Source organism: Molothrus aeneus, chromosome Z, assembly GCF_037042795.1.
Source record: "Molothrus aeneus isolate 106 chromosome Z, BPBGC_Maene_1.0, whole genome shotgun sequence".
NCBI classification, from domain to species: domain Eukaryota; kingdom Metazoa; phylum Chordata; class Aves; order Passeriformes; family Icteridae; genus Molothrus; species Molothrus aeneus.
The window spans coordinates 28,349,763-28,374,824 of record NC_089680.1 but is presented as its reverse complement, the minus strand read 5'-3'; the positions used below and the strand labels follow the sequence as shown (position 1 = coordinate 28,374,824).

General features: G+C 33.1%; 1 protein-coding gene across 1 annotated transcript in view; it reads right to left on the bottom strand.

The window, feature by feature from the left end:
- Positions 1-2,053: 2,053 nt before the first annotated feature.
- The window catches only part of RFX3 (regulatory factor X3), a 101,890-nt gene continuing 78,881 nt past the window's right edge, over positions 2,054-25,062 (bottom strand). The window contains exons 5-17 of the mRNA XM_066568965.1: positions 23,728-23,802; positions 19,517-19,698; positions 18,838-18,957; positions 16,237-16,358; positions 14,885-14,997; positions 13,980-14,095; positions 13,244-13,398; positions 8,728-8,825; positions 8,309-8,458; positions 6,622-6,830; positions 5,497-5,650; positions 3,369-3,411; positions 2,054-2,463 (exon numbers count right to left, since the gene is read on the bottom strand). Of these exons, the coding sequence (XP_066425062.1) occupies positions 2,225-2,463; positions 3,369-3,411; positions 5,497-5,650; positions 6,622-6,830; positions 8,309-8,458; positions 8,728-8,825; positions 13,244-13,398; positions 13,980-14,095; positions 14,885-14,997; positions 16,237-16,358; positions 18,838-18,957; positions 19,517-19,698; positions 23,728-23,802 (1,776 nt within the window). The 3' untranslated portion in view covers positions 2,054-2,224. The remainder of the gene's footprint in view (positions 2,464-3,368; positions 3,412-5,496; positions 5,651-6,621; positions 6,831-8,308; positions 8,459-8,727; positions 8,826-13,243; positions 13,399-13,979; positions 14,096-14,884; positions 14,998-16,236; positions 16,359-18,837; positions 18,958-19,516; positions 19,699-23,727; positions 23,803-25,062) is intronic.

Below are 25,062 nucleotides of genomic sequence, written 5' to 3'. Positions count from 1 at the left end.
ACAACAAAATCTAAAATGAGATTCAGTGCATTTATGAGTTTAGAAATAATGAATATAAATGTCACTTTTACTTTTTACTGAGGCAAAAGCCATCTACTGACATTGGTAGGAATTATGCCTACACAGAATGAGCTGGATGGGTTCACAATTCTGCAGAGGAATTAAATTTTTTTTTGTGCACCAGTAATGTTAGGACATTTAGTTTATGTGCAGCTGTATTTGGAGCATATGTAAACTCTAGCAACAAACTTGTTTGCTATAAATAAACTTCCATTTTACATGCTCTTCTCCCATTTGGTATATATGACTTTAAAGTCATTTCCAGACACACTAGATAAACCAGAATAAAAGAATCCTATTTTTTTTTTTACACAGTCTTTCCTATAAAGTTGATCTTTTTGTGTTCTCATTCACTTTTTGGATTTTTTTTCTTATTTAATTCTTCTACTTTAGTGTAGTAAATTCATGTGTCTGCATAATGAAATGTTTTTGAAGAAAAACTTGAGTTCTTTAATGTCAATTAATATGGTCTCTATAAACTGATATTATTTAACCATTAAAATGTAATATCTGGCTGATACACCACAAAATATAGAAATTGAAAACATGCACTGCATTATGTACCTGCTCATTTATTTCTTTTTAGTTTTTAAAATTAAAAGTAGGCAAGGGTTTAGAAAATATATAATCATGCTTGGGACTATGGTCAATCTATTTTGACATTTGAAGTTGGTATTAAAGCTAGTTTTGCTTTCCAAATTCCCAAGCAAATTTTATTTCTATTAAAGTGAAATCCAGCTAGAAACGAGAAAAAATAGGTCTATTGTCATTCTAAGAGGGATATTAAAATTATTTAATAATAAAAAAATCCTTTTATTCTTTTGAAGGCTGTGTAACCTGTCCTTACTTCTTAGGGAATTTGAAAATGACAGGCACACCTTGTTGAATTAATTTAAGAGTTAAGAATAACAGAAAGTACTAAGTCTTAGCTTCAGTTCTGTTTAAGGCACCATGTAATAGCCGAGGTACAATGATCCCTGATGTACATTCTTAAATGGCAATGGTCCATCTAGCCACCTATTCAAATTCTACACAATTGGGAATAGGTACAAGTGAGGTGTGCCAGTTACACTGCCTTGTCTAATTTTTGTAAAAATTTAAATCCACTTTAACAACAAGGAAATGTTTTTGAAAGGAAAATGATGCAGGTTGCTACATTCCTTGCATTCTATAAATCATCTTTTCTAAGAGCAGCAGATTGAACCACTAGTAGGAAAAGACCTGGAATAGAAGAAAGTCATCCAAATGGAATGTTTTCCTGTATGTCCAGTTCAGCATAAGTAGCACATACACATAAAATTAACAATAATCAAGTCACTTCTTTTTTAGCTTCAGTTTCTAACAACTACAGTGCCACTGAACAATCAAAAGCATCAGTTCAGTGGCCTCACCTATAGAATCAGTAGTCTTCAAAACAGAGGAACTGGTATGCAAATAATATCTGAAACTGTTGATTTTAAATGAAGCTTGCATTGTTTACATCATGTTCAGATAATTAGGTACATTTATGCCATACAGATTACCACATTCTGATACAATTCTGTCTTTAAACAGCTTCTTCCTCACAGGAAGAAACGAGGAGATCTTCTCAACCCTCCAGCATTATTACAAAAAATCCCCCTGAATACTCACAATTTTATCAAAATAGTGTCTTCTCGTAGTACGATGAAAAGCACCTTTTATAACAAATTTGATACATCTGCTGTCAAATAAGTATGCCTCCAGTGTAAATCAAAGAAAACAGTTCTTTTGATATTTCACAGAAGTGCATCTAATTAAAAACCTATCTATATGAAATCAGCATAATAACTAATAATTAACATTAAAATATTTTTAAAACTATGAAAAAAATTAAATTATTATAAGAGGACAAAACATTAACATTAAACTTTGCAAAAATCTTCCTTGCATTTGATACAAAGAAACCTCTTCATATTGAGTGGCCAAAGTAAAATGATTTAGTTTACAAAAATTTGTTTCTAAACAGACCTGGCAAAATACATACACCCATTCCATTCAACAACTCCAACAAAATAATGATCAGAACAGTTATATTTGACAACAGTCAACCTTCGGACTTATTCTCTTTTTTTTTTCTTTTTCATATTAAACCTAAACAGCTAATGCAATGGGGCGTGTGTTGGAGGCCAGAGGAAGTTTCACATTAGACTGCAGTATATGTATTTCCAGTAGCACTGCATTGTCTGATAGTCTGAGTAGTTGCAACAATGTGCTCATTATGAATTGGGTTCAGGAGGTTCTGCTGTACTCCACTCTCAAGCACTGGCTGCATGCAGCCCACCTGGAATGCCTGGTTTAGCTCTGTTTTCTCCCTCTTAGCTTGCGGCTCTCCACTTTCTTCCAGCTCTTCATCTATTTCACTTTCAACTTCGCTGCCCTCATCTGCACAAACAAACCAGCATGTAACTACCACAAAGGAGAAGTTTCTAATACAAGGCTCTTTATTTTGTACGTAATAGTTGAAATACAGGGGAGCAATCTGATAAAGCATAAACTGAAAATTAAAATTTTAATGGAAAAGAAGTCAACTGTTATCTCAAATAGATAAACAGATTCAGGTTTCATCACTTGAGCTACACACTTTTAATGTGAAAAAAAAGCCTGGAATCTCAAAAGGTCTAACAAATAATGTTAACTTCATATTGGAAAATGTCTCATTTCCTAAACACGATGAACAAGAGTTGTTACTTTTAGGTATAGATAGGGAAACTGAGGCGAGGAGAGTTGTGGTCACTTGACCCCAAATTTTGACAAACATTCTTATATTCACTAGTTGAGTTCTGAGGTCAAATCACCCCAAATCACTCAAGTAGTCAGTATAAGAATGCATGTCAAAATAGAGCAGGAAGAGAATTTAAGGAACTAATTTTTCCCTGACTACTTGCATACAATTCTGCTTCTTGACTTAGCAAAACATTCACTACAGTTAAATATCCATAAGCTTATTCTTGTCTTTCTTTCCACAGCTGTTACCCTCCTGCATCCTATTAGATATAACAAAATTTGCATAAAAATTTGAGTATTTCTTTGTGACAATACTAAACATCTTCAAAATATTCTTACTGTAAAACAAACCTATGATATTCCAGTCATTATTACATGTGGCACATTACAGGCACAGCTATTGTATTATATCAATGTATCCATACAGCATATACATGCACTTTATAGGATGATACAGCTCTAAATTCTGTTTGACTTGTGTTTTTAAAACATAACGATTTATTTTGCTCAGAGACGCATTAGCTCTGAACAGAATTATACCCTGGAGATACTGAAATGCTTACCTTTATCCATATTTCCAGGGGACACAGCATTTAAATCACCAAACTGCAAAATAAACAATTAAAAAATGGACACAGTCTTAAGCAAATGTGGACATAGAATATCTATGATGTAGGAAATCTGTGCTTCACTGGTTTGATGCATTCATTCAAATGCATGATCTTAGCTGCAGCCATAGCCATAGCAGAACAATTTCTCATTCCATTTCAGTCTTGTGCTTATTAAGACAATTATCACTAAGTAAACCCTCAAAAATTAGAATGGAGAAATACAACCTTTTTAAAGATTGCCTTCTCAGGGCCTTTGTTGTTTGAAGTGAGCTATTTCTATGTCTTATAAGGCCATAAATTATAGTGGATATTCATTCTGAACTGCCAATATTATAACAAAAAACTCTCTTTAAAATTTCCCAGGCACCATTTTAATTGTGCTTGAGCAAAATGAAGTATGTCACAGTGTTGTTAATCTACCTGGAAGGCAGATGAAAGGCACTGCTGAGAAAGGGTTTATAACCTGTTAACTGATTTACATCAAAATCCAGAGCTTTTAAAAGAAGCTGCATGTGAGTTAGAAACCTTCTTCCCTTTCCTTCCTCCATTTCTCTTGTGTGAAATTTGGAAGAGTAAAATGCCACCAGTGGATATCAAATGAAAAGCACATTGTTTACATAGATACATTTCTAGCCATAAATGATGATACTAGTCTTTTCCAGAAGAATTTTGCCAACACCTGTGTCCAAGGGTAGGACAGGAGAGGAAGGGAGAAGTACGAGAAGGCTTTTCTCAGCTGCAACCAGTTTATACTGTTTTACAGTGCTTGTTGGACTTCCTCATTTTATTTCAGCCATTGAATACACAGAAACATAAGAAGACATGCATTTCATGTATTACTTCTATTCTGCCCCTCACCTCCAAAAATTTTGCAATACTTACTCCCTCATAGTATTTCCATATTCAGTCTCATAAACTTTTTAGAGGCCCTATGCTACATTTATGTCTTTATCATGTAAAGTCTGCTGAGACAAGAAAAATGTAGTAACTGCATACTTGTGTAGTACTTTCTGCAAATATAAGACAAGAAATGTAAGAGCATCTATACTGATGGTGGGTCTTTCTACTAAGCAGAAAAATTATTTAATTTTTCTGAAACATGTCATGACACATGATATAAAATAATTTGACAAAGCAATCTGAGACACCTTCCAACTTCTCTTGAAAGTATATTACCTCTTTATAATATTTAATAAGCCTATCAATATATCTTGTGGGAAAAATGACAACTCAACTAGCAAAATTACCTGCAATTTATAGGTAACACAGAACATGATAGAGTGACTTGCAAGTGTAAAAATGTAACAAATCCTTCCTATTAATGATTTAGCATATTTTCAAATATATCCATTTTCCAGCACCTTTGAAACATTATTATTTTGGGACAGTTCATGCTTTCCTTACTGTCTCACTCAAAATAAAATGCCAGATGAACTACTGAAAAGAAGAGGGATAAGAGAAACTTTGCCTTGCAAATGCCATAGCTGAGTATAAAAAAATAGTTGTGCTTTGAGACTCTAGATCTTCTTTAATAAGCCAATAGTCTTTGAAACAACTGTATGAAAATCCAATGTGTTGCAAACCTCTCTGTCTGCACTGGTATGTGGACAGGTCTGTACAAGCCAAAATTCTGCATGTAAACCAGACTTCTTATGTCAAAGAGGGTATACATTTTGTGTGGGAATTATGTGTGCAAATGCATGTAAACAGATCCACAGAAGTAACATTTTCCTATTACTATGCCCTTTTTTATTTTCACATAAAATATTCAGATCTCAAAAAGTGGAAAATGGCTGCAGGTTGATCAACGTTTTTTAAACTACGCATATGAATCTGTGTGCAGATTCATAAAAGAGTAAGTTCATTTAGAAATAACTGATTTTAAGAATTCAACGTTATTTTAATACTCCTACAATGAACCAGTTAAACAAGTTTGAAACCACTGTAAATATTTGTAACTCAGTCTATTGTAATACTGCAGAACATCCGATCATTCTACATACATGCCTAAAAATGTGCAAAAACACTTTCTCCAATCATCACTAAATCTATCAATCTAGTCTCTTACATATTATCTTACCTCTCCCATAACTGCAATAGGTGTCTCTCCTGTTGCCTGAGCAACACGATGTTCTACTAAGTAAAACATGTATTCATCGTAAAGCAAGCGGATCAGATGAAAAGAGCCAAAGCTAGCAGCACTGCGCAAGGTTAAATCCCGAATCACCATTGAGCTATTTGAAAATAAAAAATATATATATGTTTATGTATTGTATGTCACAGCCATTTTAACATTTACCCATGTAGACAGACATTTCACCTCAAAACCAATATTCTCAAAAGTAACATTATCCTCAAATGTCTGATTTAATGGGATGACCAGGAAAGGGCAATCATTTGCTTCTCTCCTTTCTCAGAACGTACTGTTGAACACCACATAGGAAATAACCAGACTGGTTTGGTTTTGGTATTGACCTATGCATAACTACCACTAATTGAACAAATGTAAAACTTAACTTGAAAGAAACTTTGTTGAAAACATAAACAACTAAAATGGCAAGAAAACGATTTGTTTTTAAAGAAACTGTTGCTTAAATAATATCTGTTGTGTCAGTCTTTCTATGGCAATGCTTTTAATTGCCAGAATTTAAAAAGTTTTGAAACTTAAAATTAAAAAAATATAGACTTATTGTGTGTTCATATTATGTCTTCATATCTTCAGCAAGAAGTCGCTACAGTCAGGTTCAAAGAACAAGGTTTACTCTGATAACTGTTTCAATAAGCAGCTAACATGAAATGCTTGTCTTAATGTTCTTTTCATATATTAAAAACAGCTTTTGCCTTTCTTATCTAATAAACATTGATGCCACAATGTTTTAGTAAGTAATACTAAAAACAGTGACTTAATAACTGCGTAGTTTTTTAACCAAAACAATTCATAGTATGTTTCTAACTTTGGACAAAATTACACCTGCATTCATTTTCAGATGGCCTTTAAAATAATAAACTAGGGCCATTTAGGTCCCTGTTCATTTGCTGATAGCCCTGAGTTCAAGGTTAATAACAGAAGTCCTCTAAAAAAAACCCCATGTTTTTCATGATGTATCAAACCACTGGTTAATATTAGATTTATCAACTTCATTACAATGCACAATTTAGCAATTAATAGAATAGTTAGAATGTTTTAAAATCTATTAAATGCTACCTGTAGAAAGACCATTTTAACAGAAATTGCCGTGCTGCTTTAGGAAAGCTGGGTCTTCCTTCATAGGGTTTCAATGCTTGCATCATTACATTATCAAGCCAGGCAGCCCACTGCTCCAGAGTGCTCTGCTGTTGAAGAGTCATCTTGAAATCTGTTTCGAGTCTCTGAACCATGTTGTCATCACACTGGCACACCCAGGAAGCCTGCTCCTGTTATAGTACATGGCAGCTCTTGAATTGATAATACATAAGCCAAAGCACACAAGGTAATTGTATCTCAAAGGTTAAGCTGTTCAATGGATGAAAGAGACTGGACTCACTTACTAGACAGACTAAGATTTTTTTTTTATTTTAAATCTATTGTAATTTTGTTGAAAGCAAATAGGTGGGAAAAGTATAGCATGAAAGATCAGACATCAAATAAAGAAATTAGAACAAACAATGTAAACAAAAAAGTTTCCTGTCTCCCACATTCATTTGTGAAAAAAGGCTTCCAATTTTGTAATTTTTCTGTTGAAATACTTATATCTTGTAATTTTTTTCTGGGCAGGACAAGCAAGAAGAAGAGTCAAATGTAGGGGACTAAAGTAATAAAAAATGTAGAGAGAAATCAAGTGCAACATTCCTTTTGTTCTGAAGAAGTTAAGTTTAAAGACAAATCCTGTTATATGGTTGGTCTTATAAAAGAAACTTTGTATGCAAACAAGGATTGTTTGCTGACTCTACACAGTAATAGATTACATATCACTTAAAGACAACATAAGCTGCATACAAGTGGAGAAACACACTATGCAGCAATCAGCAATTTAGTCAGTGTTACCAAGTTTAAATAAAGTTAACTGTTAAATTCAGAAAATGAGAAAAAAATGACAGCTCACTAACTGCAAGCCATTTCCATTTAAACTTTAGTCGTCATGAGCCAAGTTAATATCTCATTCACAGACTCTTTATCCATGTCAACATATTACTGTACTTAATATAATGTATCTTTGGTCAAGAACTCTTGACTAGATTTCTGTTAAGTGTGTTAACAAGTACATTAAAACACTGTTTTACAACTAAGAGAAACAGAGAACTACCAAGAATCCGAAACCTTTCACTTTGCTGGCCGAAAGGACAAAACTATTTTTCCTCAGACAAGCAAAAACATCTGGAAAAATTAGGCTTAGTAAAAACATGAATTTATACTCTATAGGTTCCAACCATACTAATCTAATCCATTATTCAGGAGATCTTGTAAATTTAGGCAGAAGCACGTAGAAAAAAAATACTAATGTATGGAGTTTTAATACTAATGTATGGAGACAGTCTCTACTGAAAATGCTATGCATTTAATAACTTTAGAGACATTCAGAAGATACGCTACTGAGTTCTAATCCTAAAATATAATTTTTGCTATTAGTGAGACACGATTCATAGTACCCATTCTAAGAAGGTATTTGCTCTACATTTGCATAGAAGTTGGAAGAATATGTGCATTTCAAGAGAGCAAATTGAAACAAGTAATGGTTCTGAGCTCTGACTTTCCTAAAGCATAAGCTGTCACATTTGGACTGAGTCACAATGCATATGAATGAGCAAAATATTAGCACTTGTCTTTCTTGATCGAATGATGCCTTACAATAATGTTCAAAATCATAGAAGAAATCAAAATTAAAAACCCCCTGCTATTCAAAACTAAATTTTACCTGAACATTGGCAAAATCAACACGGTTGAGATCATTGAGCATTTGGTTGATTTGAGAAGTATTTTGAAGCACAGCACGAGCTGCTTGAGCCAGGTGATTAAGAGATGTGTATCTTCGCAGAGTCTGGGCAAAGGCACTTACAGCGGCAACCTATGAAGAAATTTATTATTTTTAAATATTGTGCGCCAAAGATTAATTCTACAGATTGAGTCTTGACTTTCATTTTAATAGTGTGTATTAATGGGTCCTCATATTTTAATTATACCATGTAGCAGATCAAATAATATTACTTCCTCTGCCATTACTTGATGCTTGATGCTAAACATGAAATTTAGCATTGATGTTAAAATGCTTCTCCTTTTAGATGCTACTGCCCACTTGGTTTGCCCTGCAAGAATAGTTGTTTAAGTTTCATCTACCTTGGTTTGTATCATCCTCTGTGGAATATTGTTCATGGCATTTGAAAGCCAACCTTCAAGGCTTTTTGCAAAATTGCGAATGGCTTGGGTCAAGGCACCTGCACATTGGAGAATAAAAACAGAATGAAAAGAAAGCAGTACACCCATCCTGAAACGCTTTGCATCCCCAGAGCTCTGTACCCAACTTTCAGGTCTGCTGCATTTATTTATTAGACAAATCTACTCTAGGTTCAAAATACCTCACTGAGATAAAGTTTACACAATAATGTGTTAATAATATAATGTAATAATTCTTTTTACTTTTGGTTTAATAAACATTCCGACTTCCTCACCAGACAATCTTCCAAAGAAATTTGTGACTTAGCAGCATTGTTGGGGGCACTCCTATACAAGAACAACACCAATTGCAGTAGTTGTAGTGGAATTTTCCATCACAAATTTTCAGCTTTCCATTTTACCTAGACACCTCTTTCAAAAAAGCAAAAGTCTGGGGAAAAATCCACTTATAGGAATATTGCAGTTTCCTCAAATAAGTCCAAATTAATCTTAAACTATGTCATACTGTTGCTTAATTGAGTTTTAAAGAATAAATTCCATTCACATGCAGTCCTTAAGGATATCATCAATAAGCAAGATATAGGAATGTGTTTCACTGACAGAAAGTGAAATTATTCAAATGACTGTGAAATCTGTGTGCATTTTTGTTTCTTTTCTATAGCATCCACAGAAATGCTGAATGGCTGACAGATTTAGAGAGATACTGAAGAAACCCCTATAGCACTCTGCATTACTAAAACCAGAAATTTTAATTTTTCAAAAGAGGAGGACAGGAAGTATTGTCCCAAGGAAGAGTATCTGGAAAAAATAAAATCGTATCTTCTGAGTGATAGAAACCCAGCTTTCCCATGCCTAAACCTTGCACATTGACATAACAGCACTACACTTGAACTGTTGCAAAAAATAGGCAAAAAAAAGAAAAAAACTAAAGGTTTCTGAAGACTACTAGAGAATGAAAGCAACTACCAAAGTGAAGAGGAAAAAACCTAAGGAAGTAATATCTTTTTTTTATAATACCTTTTTAAAATAAAGCTTTCTACCAGAAATGTGAATTTACTAAAAGAGAAACTATATTTTTTGTGATATCTTTTTCACATGTCTTTAAACTTGCAGTCAGAAGCAGTAAAATCTATATTGCTAATTCTTATAATTCACCACACCTTTGAATGCTTAGCTGATCACAATTTGATCTTACAAAATATCTGTGTTAGCTGAGCCCTCTTATAGTATCAGGTTTACATGTGAAGAACAAGCTTTTTTCTTCAACCCTGTCAATCCCCTAGTTCACTTGTGTTGCTTTGTAAATTATTTCTGCGCACTTACTAATTGACTGTGTATTCATTCACATTTTCTTACCTACCAGACAAGATGGAAGTAATAATGTAAATACTGTATGAATAGTACTTAGACATTTAAGAAAAACATTACCATTTTTTCACTTCGAGTGTTCTCATGACTCTTTTTTACCCAAGTGTATTTATATATATGTTAAAAAATTATTTGCAGCACTGTAATGCTGATCTCCTTTAAAAATAAGTACAGAAAAGCAGCTCAGGCCTTAAGAAAGGCCTTTAACTAGAAAGAAAAAGGAACAAATAAAAGGAATTCTAAGTTCTGAAGAAACAAAATAGCTAAAGTAGCTAATCAAGCATCAGTATAGAGCCATCATGAATTTCTAATGACCTTTGGAGATATATTAAATACAGAATTTTTCTCATATCCCTAAGTACACATGTAGCCATTACCAAAACCATAAGCACCTATATCCTTTAACTTGTAAGTTCATCTGAACCCTTTCAAAGAATCTTCGTATGATAAGCCTGGTGCAAAGGGCCTAAACCATTAAGTGTTCCTAGTCACACACTAAAGGATATGGCAATGGCAGTTACAGAAAGTTTGATTTGCATAAGCACCTAAAAAGCTTGACTTCTGAACCAAAACCCCCCTGACTTGTACAAAACTGAGCCTTACAGTCTTTCCAGTACTTCAATATTTTGTCTGTCTGGAATTGTGTAATATGGCATGGAAATGTACTTTGCATAAATTCTCCACCTATCATGGAAATTAACTCACAATCAAATTTGTTTCAGTCCATTCTGCCATATGTGAAGATGCAAGATGTCCACTCTAAAACATAACAGGACACTAGATAATTATGTTCTTTATTCCTTACTCCAATGGACAGCATTTCACTTTCTTAGGAAATTGAATTTGCTGTTTTATACCCAGCAATTCTTCACTCATTCTGTGGGTGCGAAATATTTCAGCTGATAAATTTAATACAGAAGTTAAAAATAAAACAATTTTTTCCTCAACAGTCTTTTTTTTCTAGTCCAGTAATATGTATCAACAATAGGACTTGTCTAAAAGAAAAAATACTAAAGATCTAAACAAAAAAAAGGGCTTTCTTCAAGCCCTTTTCAAATTAATATTTTTCCCTGTTTTGAGCAGCAGCTGCTGCTATCTTCCCATTTATTCAAAAAAAATCATGAACATGCCTTTAATGAAGCATTGATAGTAACAGCACCTCTACAGAGTCCAAACTTTCCTACAAACTGCTATTTTCCCACAGAGAATGATTCACCCAGCTGCATTTTTGTTATATTCAACCTTAACCCATTATTTTAGTCTCTTTTAATCACTGGAAATACTTTTATTCAAAAGCGGGAGTTTAAAAAATCGTAATATTTGAACCATTTAACAGAGAAGAAGAAACTTGGATGGCCCACCATTTAAAGGAAAGGTGCTAAAAAAAAGCCATTTAGTTAGCTGGTCCTAAAAGGATAAAGTAAGATAATGTGTTAGCTGCCTTCTAAAGGTAGCTCAGTGAGTGCAATTCTGAGCAGAAAAACACTGGACTGTTCACAAAAAGTCTCTTGAGATGAATTTGTCCTGGGATCAGATGAGGTATTTGAATCCAACAGTTTGATGACCATCCCCAAAACAGGAATGTCAAACACAGTAGGGATCAATTATTCAAATATGACTGTTAATTCTAGAAAGAAAGAAATAGCATGAAAAGGACACGATGCATCTAGTTATTGATATTAATTGATTTTGCCCATTTTCTTGAAATCCTGTATTGGCAATGCCCAATGCATTTTACAAAGCAAAGCAGGAAGACAGCATGTTGTCATTTAAACATCTCTCTAGAGACTGCCAGGCTTTACAGGAAAAGCAACTGAAAAGGAGAGGATCAAGTTTAATGAAAAACTGCCTGCACCACCTTTTTATTCAGAAATTAACTTGCTTTTGCAAGTGAGAGTTTTCATTCAACCTATTAAATGTTATAATTAAATTTGTGGGAGATTTTATTATTGACTAATTGTTGGTGATACACTATATTACAGTAAAATCCTACCTAATGGTATTGTCATTAGAGAAGTAAAACCTTAAATATAAACCAATGTAAAATAATTTACACAAGTAAAAGTTGTCAATAATTGCATGTATTTGCAAAAACATTTTTCCTTCATTCTGCTATATAGATGCACATATTATGCCAATTACTACCAAGAACTTACCCGTTCCTTAAACAAAAGGTAAAATGTGCATTGCAAATGGCAAACCTTCGTATTTTATACATTTCCAGTTTCAATTTTTTTTGGTATTGTACATAATTTGCTAAAGCTTGATTTTATTCCACTGGCAAGCAAGAAGACAATAAAACTTTTTTGCAAGGTACTACCACCAAATATTCTTACTGAGCACTTATTACTGCTGGACTCACTATAACAGAGGAGGTGTTCACAGCATGACAATATAGCTTTGTGACCTGCAAAACTACTTACAGCCCTAATTAAAAAAAAAAATCAATCCAACTTTTTGAAGTAAATACTGTGGGTTTTTTTCATTGGAAGAAGATAATACATAGGAATTATGAGGGTTTTAGTGGCTTGCTAACATGATTTCAGTATAACATTTGGACAGTATATGTGACACAATAAATACTTCATGAAGTTCAACTTCACATAAATTTGTTTTCTACCAAAGATAGCCATAAAAATACATTGCTAGAGCAATGACAGATTCTAGTAAAATTAAATTTGAAAAGAAAGCTCTACTCCTGGTAATGGTGATATGACTGGACAATCACTCACTACTTCCTGCAGGATGTATGACAGAAAAACAGTAGATTAGAATAATAAATTGGAGTAGGAATTTTTCATAGCCTTAACAATTATTAGAATTGATTTCAGCAGTTAGGGATAAAGGACCACGTCTCCAAACATGGAATCAAAAAGACCACAGTTCTCTTCCAGACTAATCCAAGACTAATATGTGTCGTAGGCATTTCCCAGCACAACTCTTTGCATGAGAAAAGTATGGATAAATTATACAGTATTTTGTATAACTTTCAGAATTTTTTCTTAAGCTGTCCTATGAGGCACAAGTACACTTCCATCATATATATGCTTAAAGAAAAATCTTTACAAAATGTTTCAGATGTTGAACTTACTAGGAATAGGTCTAAGGACGTCAGGAATCAGAATCTCCACCAAAGCCTGGTACATCACATGGTCACAGTTACACATCCATTTCAGAATAGACTCATTCTTGCACAGAGTAATCAGCTTTGCTTTAGGAAGTCGACTTTCTATTTCGCTCAGATTGCTGGTGTTAAAAAAAATGTAGCAAATTAATACATGATAATGCATTTATGGCAACTAGGGGCATGGTTTAGCAGCTGACATGGCAGTACTAGGTTAACAGTTGAATTTGACTTTTCTGACCTAAAGTTTCTATGATTACATGATTTACAGCAGGTAAAAACCTGGGTGTTAAAATGTACTTTTTTATACAGGTGTCACAGATATCTCAGTTGCACCCAATATAACTTATTTACACGTTGTCTCACATGGAAATGGATTTAAAAAATGTCTCCATAATTCTCCTAAAGCTCATAAATAGTGCAGACATATGAATGATGTTTCTGGCTTAGAAGTGGTGGATTGAATATTGGGAAGGGACAACTTCACTCTAGCTGTCCTTGCAAAATGGACATGGATGACACAACTGTTTCAAGACTGACCTTTGGCATACACCCAAGCTATACAAAACTGCCAGACAACATAAATTTAATTTGGAAAATAATCATAGGAGAAAAAATTACTATGTTAAAACTAATATGATTTTTATAATTTCACATTTACACTATCATGAGACACATTAAACATAGAGAAACATTTACTGACCTTGGTTCATTAACAGGAGTGCCATCAGGTGGAGCAGAAGGAGAATAGCGCCAGAAAGTTTGCCATAATTTTTCTATCAGGCTGAATTGAAGATTAACAACCACATCCAGTATTGCCTGAAAAAATGAAAGATGAGATCATATTGTCTTTTATCCAGAATCCCTCCACTCCCAACTCCAACTAGATCTACAGCTCTTTTCCTTCATCACAAAGTGGAATCAAGGCAAACTGTATATTTCTCAAGTTAAATGGTACCTGTTTTATTATCTTTGATACCCATAAATTATCCAGCACTATAAACTGTTGTGCACAGAGACTTGCATAAGGCTTGCATGGAAGCCTCTGGGAACTAGTATGGCCTATGTTTACTATGTAAACATATCAGAGTAGTTTAGGCACAGAAAATATTTACTGCTACTGCAAATAGAAAAGTAAACCTGACACATTACTCCTTCTCATAATGCCTTCTAAGTTGGAAGCACCTTCAAAAATAATTTTAAAAGACATATTGCTAAGTATCAAATGTGGTTTAAATGTCTAAATGTTTCTTTGCTACAAGAAAAATGTTACTGATTTTAAAAATAAAAGAAAATTATAATCTAACCTGATTTACACTTGCTGTTGACTAAACCAAATATCTCCATACACAATCTAAAGTCTAACATTCTGAAAAATGTACATGTAATAACATTTTATTCTCAGTATTTATTACATATTACTCTTTCCCCTGTAAAGGGGATCATTCAGAAAACCCTTTTTGCTCTCGTTTTTGTTGAGATAAGTAAAATATTGTGAGGAAAGTCACATGCCACTATCATGGCTACAATATATTGGACACTATTCTCCTGTACTGGCCTTCAGTAAAAGTCATAAAATTTTGAAAATAAATGGTTTATAGGAAATACCTCACAGTGCTCTCGATAAAGACTCTGTAGTGATTTGATGTCCTCAAAGGTAGTACCATCTGGCAGAGAAGATATTTCAACTTCTCCAAACTCTGGCAGTACTCGAGATGCATCTGTTGTCATGACAACATAATGAAAGAAGTGCCAGTTACAGTATAGTTAAAAAAAAAATCTAAGGATTATACAAAGAAATAAATTCCAAAAGGTCATTATATTCAAAGGGCAAATGATTTAATACCTGTTGTATGCCAAAATACTAAATACATTAATAATTTTTAGTAAAAAATAAATACAAAATTATACTAGAATAGATTACAACTCTATCATGTACATAGTATACATATATGGAGAACCTAACATATGCTTTTTCAGACTATTACAAAGAAAATATGTAGAGCCAGTGCAGGAGAAATTAATCCTTCAATAATTTTTTGGTTACTCAGCTGAAGAGCTTCCATGCAGCAAGGTGTGATGGGGCTTAATAAACTCAATATACATTTTTACTTGACATTTACTAGACTTTTAAGTAGAGCCAATGTGTGCTTTTACTATTTGCCACAAATGTTTCTGGGAGACAAGATGGTAAGATAAAAATACTGGACTGAAAGATACCTGGAAAAGAAGATTCAAAACATTTTAATGCTACCCTTATGCTCCAAATGGTTTTAGTAATAGCAAAATCAAGCCAAAGGATTTGGTGGCTGAAAATCCTAACCAAATAAGCCTACACTAATAGCGCACTCTATCTGCACAGCCAAGGATTATTTTTACATAAACAATTAACTAAATTTAAGATTTGTTTCTGTGACTGGAATACATGCTTAACTGGTCAACAAATCCACAATTTGGATATTTTAAAACGTGACCTGAAGACCTGAGTTTTCAGATGAAACTATTTGTCTTTTTCCACTCAAAACACTAGAACACCCTTTCTAAACAGCCAGGAGTGGCTAACCTGCATAGTAGTGCAATGCCATCCCCCTATGCCAACTTTCACGAAATAAAATGCACTGTAATGCACATGAAGGAAACAACTTTCATAGCAGGAATTTCAATATGCACATTTAATATAATTATGCAAAGCAACTTCATATTTATGTAATATGAAGTGTACCTCACACTGTTTTTCCTTATTTTCCTTTTATACTTACATTATGCATATTAAATATTACATAAAACTTAAATTACATAAAGTGTAATTTAAGTGCCTTTTGGTTCTGTTGAGAGTAAGGATTTTACAGAGGGCATGATAACTTCAGATGTAACTATTTTACTTGTCTGGCTTGATATTCACTGTAAAAACAAAGTTCATCTTACTTATTTATATAGCAGTATAAAGCCTGCTTTTGTACCTAGAAACTGTTGATGATGTTGACTTTGGGCAATTACAGTTTGTTCAACAGATGTGCCTGTCTGTTGACCACTTCCTGTGAAGCCATCTGCAACTCCATCCACTTTCTGCATAGGCTTATACCTGCAAAATATCAAGTACAAAATTATCCTTTCTGTTTACTTCTTCATAAATGGAACACTGAGTTTGATTTTTCCATCTCAAAATAAAATTTTCAGGAAAAGTGTCAAAAGAATTTGGAGATTCTTACTTACTTTGTAAAAAACAGAAGGAAAAACACACTAAGGGAAGCCAGAGTGTTAACAATGCATTACAGAATTCAAAAAGGTGATATTCCAGCAGTACTCTCAATTTCTGCTAGAATTTAGCTTAGTAACGGCATATTGTAACACCAGCAAATTTATACCAAAAAAAATCAAATCCTTCCCTTTCCACACAGATTGACATAATTTTGTAAAACAAAGGTAATGTTTCACGACTTTTAAGAAGAAACAACAATACTGTCTCATGCTAATGAAGACTTCAAAGCAAGCACTTTTTGATACTGAAGTTATGCAAATCTAAAAGCTTCATGGTTCCCAAAATAAGAAAAGGAATGAAGAAAAATGAGGCATACATTCAGTCTACAGCTTTGCTGAAGAGAACTAGAAGTATTCAACTAGATGTGTCTGAAAGAGATGGTAGAATTGGTATAACTACCTAGAAAAAAAGTATATTGACTGCAATTTACCACTAATTTAAAAGACAAAAGAACCACTAGAAATATTAATACACTGACAAAAGAGAAATATTCCCATAATCATGAAAATTACAATATTCAGTTTTTTAGTTCTCTCTTAATAAATCCTGCTAGAATTTTTCAATACATGTGGATAACAATGATAAGAACACATACTGTTATATATGAAACACTGAAGTTAAATACTAAACCTTCTATAGCACAGTACTTTCCATGTAACAGCTACCTATTGTGCATAATGGTACCTTGCAGTTCCCACCCATCATCAACACCATTACAGATTCTTGCCACAGAGCTTAGGATTGGTGTGAATTGAGCCTGAATTGGGTGCATGTTGGTGCAGGTACATGTGTGCAAGTGCAAAACATGGGGCACAGAAGTGTGCACTAACTGCACACAGTGCCATATGTGTGATTTTGTTGCTATATAATCAAGGAACATACTGACTTAAAGTTAAGAAAATGATGCCAAACATATCTAGGTGAGGGAAATAAGGGAACTATGTAAGACATACAGTGGTCTTAAATAAAATAATCAAGCAAATAATACAAAAAGAAATATCCAGTCCTAACAGTTATATAATGAAATTCCAAAATCACTTTTTCTTTGTGAAACACGAAGAAGACAAGAGATGTGACAATGTTTCGCTGACTGGCATCATTTTTTCAGAAATAATTCTAGTTAGACCATATGTTTTGGTGCACATATGTAGTTCTGAATGCAAGTGAATGAAGTGTCTAAGTGAATGAGATTGAGTGGGTAAAATAAGCTTGCTGGGATATTTTGTAAATATCTATCATCATTCCTTACTATATAATCCTGCCATGGTTTTTGTAATAAGCATTTTCTACATGATGTTATTATGAGACATCTCATGCTCCTGTATTATGCTCAGCAAAAGACAGTTAAGACCATATATCTTACCATGAGCTTCCATTTAGTGTTGTAAATTATCTGTACTGTCTGGAAATGACAGTAGAATCATTTCAGATGAAAATGATCTTTGTGTTTGAAGGTAAAGTTTAAAAAGTTTGAAGTTAAAAGTTTGTGTTTTCCATATTTCAGTTGTGTACAAGGACACAAAATATGCTTGGTACGCTATACCAAACTGTTCATTCAACTGAAGGTTTTTGGAGGAATAAGTGTTCTAAAGATGGTGTTCTTCTATTGATTAGTGTCATGAAATTATGCATCTAATGTATTTTACTTTAGGGCAATATGACTGGCTAGTAACACCAGTAAAATCAAAATTAATTTTCAAAGATTATTAACTTTCAAAGATAATTAATTTTCTGTTTAACATAGTTTTTAATATGCATATTCCCACATTCTTTCAACACCAGTACAGCCCTGTGCCGCAGTTTTCAACTACTTCTGAGCCTTCACAGGTTCCTCAGGAAAAACAGATACTAAGGGAATATACTTACATGTACTTGGAGGCAAACCATTGTGGTCATATTAATTCTTCACAGGGACATGAACTAAATTCCAAGCAACTTAATTGTAAGTTCTCCGATAAGAAGTATGAACATAAAATGATACAATGAAAAGAAACAGGAATGTTTGAAATTAAAGCTCTTACTGCTTTTATTCATCTTGTGGGACAAGAATTCAATATAGTTAAGAAGAATCTGTTAATATTATAGGTAATTTTATCATTATTTATTTTCTGCAAATTTATGACAATTTCTAGGTAAATATTCTTTCACTTTGACTGGTGCCTGACATCATTGACATCAATTGGGTATTCAGCACACTTTTGTTTTCACAGCAAAAAAGCTGAACAGGAATTTGAACTTGCCCATGTAAGGAAAAGACTTGATGAATGAGAAATAGTGTGAATAGCTGTGTTTCACACTTTACCTCTGTTTCTGCTGCATGGGCTGTTGTCTCATGGCCATATATTGCATGTCCTCTTGTAGTCGATTAAGAGGAGAGTCTGGCTTGACCCGAATCCCATAATAATGATATTTGGAGTTCCCCCTTTATGGAAGAGCAAGCATTAAAAGAGCAATAACACTAGTTTTACATATTTTCTTTACATTTACTTTAGAATTTACATTGACTGGAAAACAACACACACAAATCAGGTCTGGCTCTCCTGTCATACCTGTTTTACATGAGTGTCATTTTACTACCTTTGGGAAATTAACTTACTCTCTTAAACAAATATTATCAGCATACTAACTTGCACTCCACTTCAGTAAGAAAAATAAAATGCAAATAAATACAATTTATCTAGTATGGGCAAATAGTATTCTTAGTGATTTTCAAATAGAAAGTTATGTTTTATTTGTAATGATAAAAATCTGAAGTGTAGTTACCAAAATATAAACACATTAACTGTCAAAAGCAGAAGAAATAAAACTATAATAGCATCTTGAAAAGCATAGAACTGTTCAACATGAAGAAATAGAACTGACAGAAAAACACTAGTATTTTAATGCAGGTCTTATGTATTCTTTTTCCTAGCAGACTAGTTTCTTATCCATAATTATTACCTTTATTTTTTATTATAATTCAGGATTTCAATTGCACAAACCTAGTTCCAAGTCTTCTGGTCCGTAGTCCCATGAAGATTGACCGTATGAGTTTTCCAAAGGAGGCAGCATTGACTGGATCCAACTTGTGCTCCTGACAGTGTCTTAAGTAATGGTTGTAAAGGGTACTTCTTGGAAGGCTCACTCCTTCTGCAGTTTCATAGTTGTCTAAAAGCCATTGAAGCTGTATCACATACAAAACAGAAAAAAACCCACCCTATTATATACTTTATTGAAAATATTGTAGCCATACAGCATTAACTTCTGACAGTTGGAACCACTCTTCAGGTCTATTAAAAATTACTTTCTTCCTCAGAGTGTCTTTAAATGTTAGTTAAACAATAATGCTTTAATATCTTCACAATTACCAGGGAATAGCAGAATTCATTGCACTTGTGACCTCAGGAAAGTGCCCTTTTCTTAAAATATTTTTGATTCAGTACCACACATCAGTATGTAATAAAGGTATCTATGCTTTGGAGACAAATTGTTAGTACCACAAAGAAATAAAGGAATCATGAATGTAATACACATAAATTGCAGAAAACAAACTCCTTGGGCACAATAGCTAATTAATGTACTTGTAAAACCAGAAAATGATACTGTTTCTCTTTGTTGTTAAAAAACATTAGGATACAGATTAAAAAAAAGCTACTGCATAAAAGTCAGAGAGCTACCTAGGTAACATCGAAAATAATTGGTACGTCTATGAATCATTAGGGATACAAACCCTTTTAGCTGTAGCCTGCTTGCCTTTGACTTCCAAATGGAACAGAATGAGTTTCTTGGAAAAACAGTAATCTTTTCATGTAATTGTGGTAGATAATTAAAAACATGCAAGAAGAGACATTATGTAACATCACCGCATGTTCTAAGTACAGCACACTCATGAAACACCTCTAGCTGTTGCTAATATACAAAAAAATGTTCAAAGGACAATTTAATACTCCTAGATTTAGTATTAGAGGAAAATGACAAAATATAGCAAAACCAATATAGTCTGAGAATACATTAAATTTCACTGGTTTTGTTTTTTGATAAGTCAACATTTTCGTTATTTTTCCCAGTACTTGTCATGGATCGCTAGAATTTTCTCACCTATAGAAAAATACAGAAAGAAGATGCAAATACTTCCAAGACATAAGATTTTTAGCTTGGTTTGCAGGCAATTTTGCATTTCAAATAAAGAAAATGAAGAAGTACAGTTAATCATGATTTATTATTGTTTTATATGTACTAACATTCACAAGTGCTTCCACACTAAGCATCTGTCATTTTGAAATATAGCTGAAGAAAAGGTATAATTGTTAATATTTGAGTTTTGTGCGAATTTATTAAACTTATTTCATTAGTGATCTGACCTAAGCCTGTCTTGGCTTACAAAGGTAATTATAACTTTCAGTGGTTGCAATCTATCCATATTGAAAATCTGTTATTACATTTCTATTTTTATTAATACATTTATATAACATTTGTCATATACTATTACATCTAGAATCAAATCAGAACGATACAGAACTTGAAGTACTTCTGCTTTCCCCAAGGGGAAAAACTCTGTCAATCCCAAAAGACTGACAAACAAAAAATTAATTATTTTGCAATTAAGTTCTGTATGTAGCATTAAAGATATTTTCCTCCAGATGGTTTCTAATCTATTATTAATCACTTTGAGTGCACTTCATTAATTATATGAATTTCTAACAGATGTTATTTCAAACATAACTTGCATTATTCAACACACAAAAAGCCAAATCAAAAGTTAAGTGCAATACTAGAATTTTTGCTCTTGGAACGAGTTACTTAGTAGCAAGGCCTTGAAATCGTTACTTCATAGATTATAGCCTGGAAGAAAAAATGCAGTTAATTCATGATTTTAAGAGAAAATTGAATCCAAACATTATTGTAAACAGCTTTTTAAAGAACCCAAACACTTTTCCATCAAGCTGAAATACAATTCTAAAATTGTTCAGGTTTGAGTCGTGGCTTATGAATTTGTAGTACTGACCATAATGTAATGCTAAGATGGGGAAAGATATGAAATATTCACAGAGCCAGATCTGTTAAATTGAGTGTGATTTCAATTAATCTGCAATGTTTATAAAACACGCAACTATCAATAGGCTGAATAAGTTGATCCCATGCAGAAATACATCAAGAAACAAAAAACAGAGGAGAAATGACAAACTCCTTGAAATGAGAACTCATGTATTTAGGAAAACAAATCCTACAAAACCTCATTGAGGTATCAAAGGTTGAAAATTTAAATCCCAAACTGAAATATTTCCACAAATTAATTTATCACCTTCTAAGTGCATAAGGTAATTAAAAACGCAATTTAGATTCTATTTTAAAATCTGTTAAGCAAATTACTTAATAAATGCCAAACCAAACCATTAGAAGGCAAATTCAAGAAAAGTTTAAAGAGACAAAGTGTACATCTACACTTAAACTTCCTTTACACTGTCCTTGAGTTTAAAGACAATAAGCATTGCTTTAAAAACAGGCAAAACATCCTGTAAGCTTGATCTAGATTTTAAATTTTTTTCAAAATGACCAAAAGCAGGAAAGACTGTTTGCCATAAAAATGTGTACAAGGGTTGTTTTAAATTTTTCTTTCCCCACAGAGTCAAAGATACATCCCTACCACAGTATTTTTCACAAAGTGTTCACAGTCACGAATACCATGGTAAGTATTCACAGCTGGAAAGACTGTGATCTTCTGTACCAATCCTGTTATTGGGAAGACACTGTGAACAGTGCCTAGAACTAGGAATGAGTGAAACACAGCTTACAGAGGCACTGCAGCTTATCTTGTAATCTTTCTCAGTTTTATACAAAGACTATGGACTTCCTAACAGGTTTAAACACAAGCTTAGAATAGTGCTAGTGTTTTAAGTCTTTCTAGATAGTTCTAAAAAATTCCTGAAAAAGTTACAGTCTGTTAAAAATTACATTTAAACAATCATTTTGATATTATTAGTCCAATAATTTGTATTATTATTTAAATAATAATTTTGATACCACTTTATCTTCAAAATAATTTTTTGTAAGCACAAAAGGTGGAATTTAAATTTTCTTTCTGTATATAATTTCCTGTAACTATTTATGATACAGTTTTCCTCTAAATTTTAGTTTTAAGGAAAAAAAGTTTGCCTAAATTCTCCACAAAACATTTTTAAGTTCAACAAAACCAGACCCCTACAGGAAAAAAAAAATCCAAATCCAAACCCAAACCTTCTAAAGCACACATTTTTAATTTTATTTCCAAAGGATAATCTCTACTATCATATTCTACATTTCAGACTGCAAACTAAATTTCAATTTCTTCTGTAAAGCAATAATGGTATTTGAATTTATATAATAAGCAAAGCTGAGAAGGAAAAAAAAACCAATCAACATGGCAAAAATACAAAATTCAAAACCATAAGAACCAACAGAAAAAAACCCAACATTTCAGAAAGACTAACAACTTACAAAGTAAGAACATTATTTATATAATACGTTTAAAATGAACTTGGTCTTTTTCCTTTATTTTAAAGTTTTATATAATGAACTTATCACTATATTTGGAGATCATGTTTTCCCCAAATATCTTTTAGCTTTGTCTATGAAACGTTAGACTTGCAGCGTAAGAACAAAGTAAAAGGCAGATGAATAAGACATTTCTGTGTACTTCAAATTAAGGCACTGCTTTCAATTTTTACCAGGTCATCAGAAGGATCCTTAGGATTCTTAAATAAGTAATTTCAAAATAAACTCACTAGTCAGAATAAATGAAGAAACACCTAGCAATAACCTAAATATATTATTTAGGTGCGCTTTTTCTTCTCTTCCTCTTCACATGCCACAAAATTAGTATATGGTACACAGTTCTTATGATGCAGACAATTGTATTTAAAATGCCAAAAGCCAGCTATTTAGAATTAATTGAACCTTAGCTTGACATTTACACTGTAACCCGCAAAACAGTCAAATGTGTTAACTCATCCTAACACAGGTGTAAAGGATAGGAAACAGGTAACACTCTGCAATATACCATAAAGACATTTAATCTGACAAAATAAAGCCATGGGAGGTGTAGTAGAAGATTACAAGCAACTAAGATGGGAAGATTAAGAGCAAAAAGTAATAATAAAATAAAACAAACATTTAGAGGCAGGCTAAGCATGCAGAACAAGCAAGAGAGAGTGTATGTGAAGAAGAGACAACTTACATGGCTGTTGAGAAGAGAGCTTCTGTGAGTGGACAGACCATCAGACTTTTGCAGTGTCTCAATCGCCATTTCAATCTGATAATAGATGTCATTAAAAAAAGGACTCAAGATGGGATAGTAAAAAAGCCTGATCAGAGAAGTTTTGACAGATTCCTTACAGATCAACAGAAATGCCTGCTTTATTCCTGGCTAGGGCATATATTTTATTAAAAGGCCTCATTCTAGAGTCCCAGTGAACACAAGCCTCCTCAATGAGGTTAGAAAGTCCTTGCACATATCCAATTTTGCTAGCATGTATACTGCAGGATCACAGCCTCAAAGTTCATTTTACCTTCCAAACTGCTCAGAATGAGCTCAAAGAAGTAGAATTACTGGTGAGCTGCATTGAAATAAAAATAACCCAGATTGAACAAAAACATAATCACTAAATTAAAAAAAATAAATAAAATCCCTAAATGATTTTCTGGAAGGCCTCCAAGTTTTCCCTTCAACTATACCAGGAAGAAACATGCAGAGCTTGCAATAAGAATTGAATTAGAAACAAAACTTTAACTATCTGAAATCACAGAATCAAATCCCAAACCAAAGTAATTCAATAGGCTTTACACCATTAGCTTCACTGGGACAGGACATCAATCCTTACTCCTGCCAGTACCCTCTGAAGATCCCCAGCTGCCAAAGTAAATGGAAAGTCAGGAGTTACAAAGACTGCAGGATCCAGCCTTTGGAAAAGCAGATTTGTTCACAATAATTTTGCTTTTAAAAAGGAAAAGAAAACACAGTATAACGAAAATACAAAGTAGATTTTTTTCAAATTCAAATGTATGGTTACTCTCATGTCCATTTTCTTTCTTTTCCTTTTAATTAACAATGGATATTTTGATTTTGATCAGTTTGGAAACAACATTAAAGAAAAAACCTAAGGGTAATTTATTTGGGGGGCCAGAAGAGCAAAAACCAACAGTGAAAATGACAGAGACAATGGAATGCACAGTAAGAAAAGGCACACAATTATTAGCTACAATAAATGGCCGAAATGAAAGCAATGGAACCACCACTTAAACTTTTTAAAAAAATACTTATAATTATCTCTGCAAACATTCCTAATGAGCCCCGTCTATCGTACTTCAAATACCACAGTACTAATTATCATTTTAATGACATAATTTATCAATATTGGCTGAATTTACTCTCTGTATAGTAGAAATGGAAAACTACTATAGCTGATATTTGAATTTACCTGTAAAACTAGTTTCTCCTTTTTTTTGAGGGCAATTGACAAGTATTTTAATATATTAGCTGTCAGGAGCAATTTCTTTTAATTGTGTAATACTA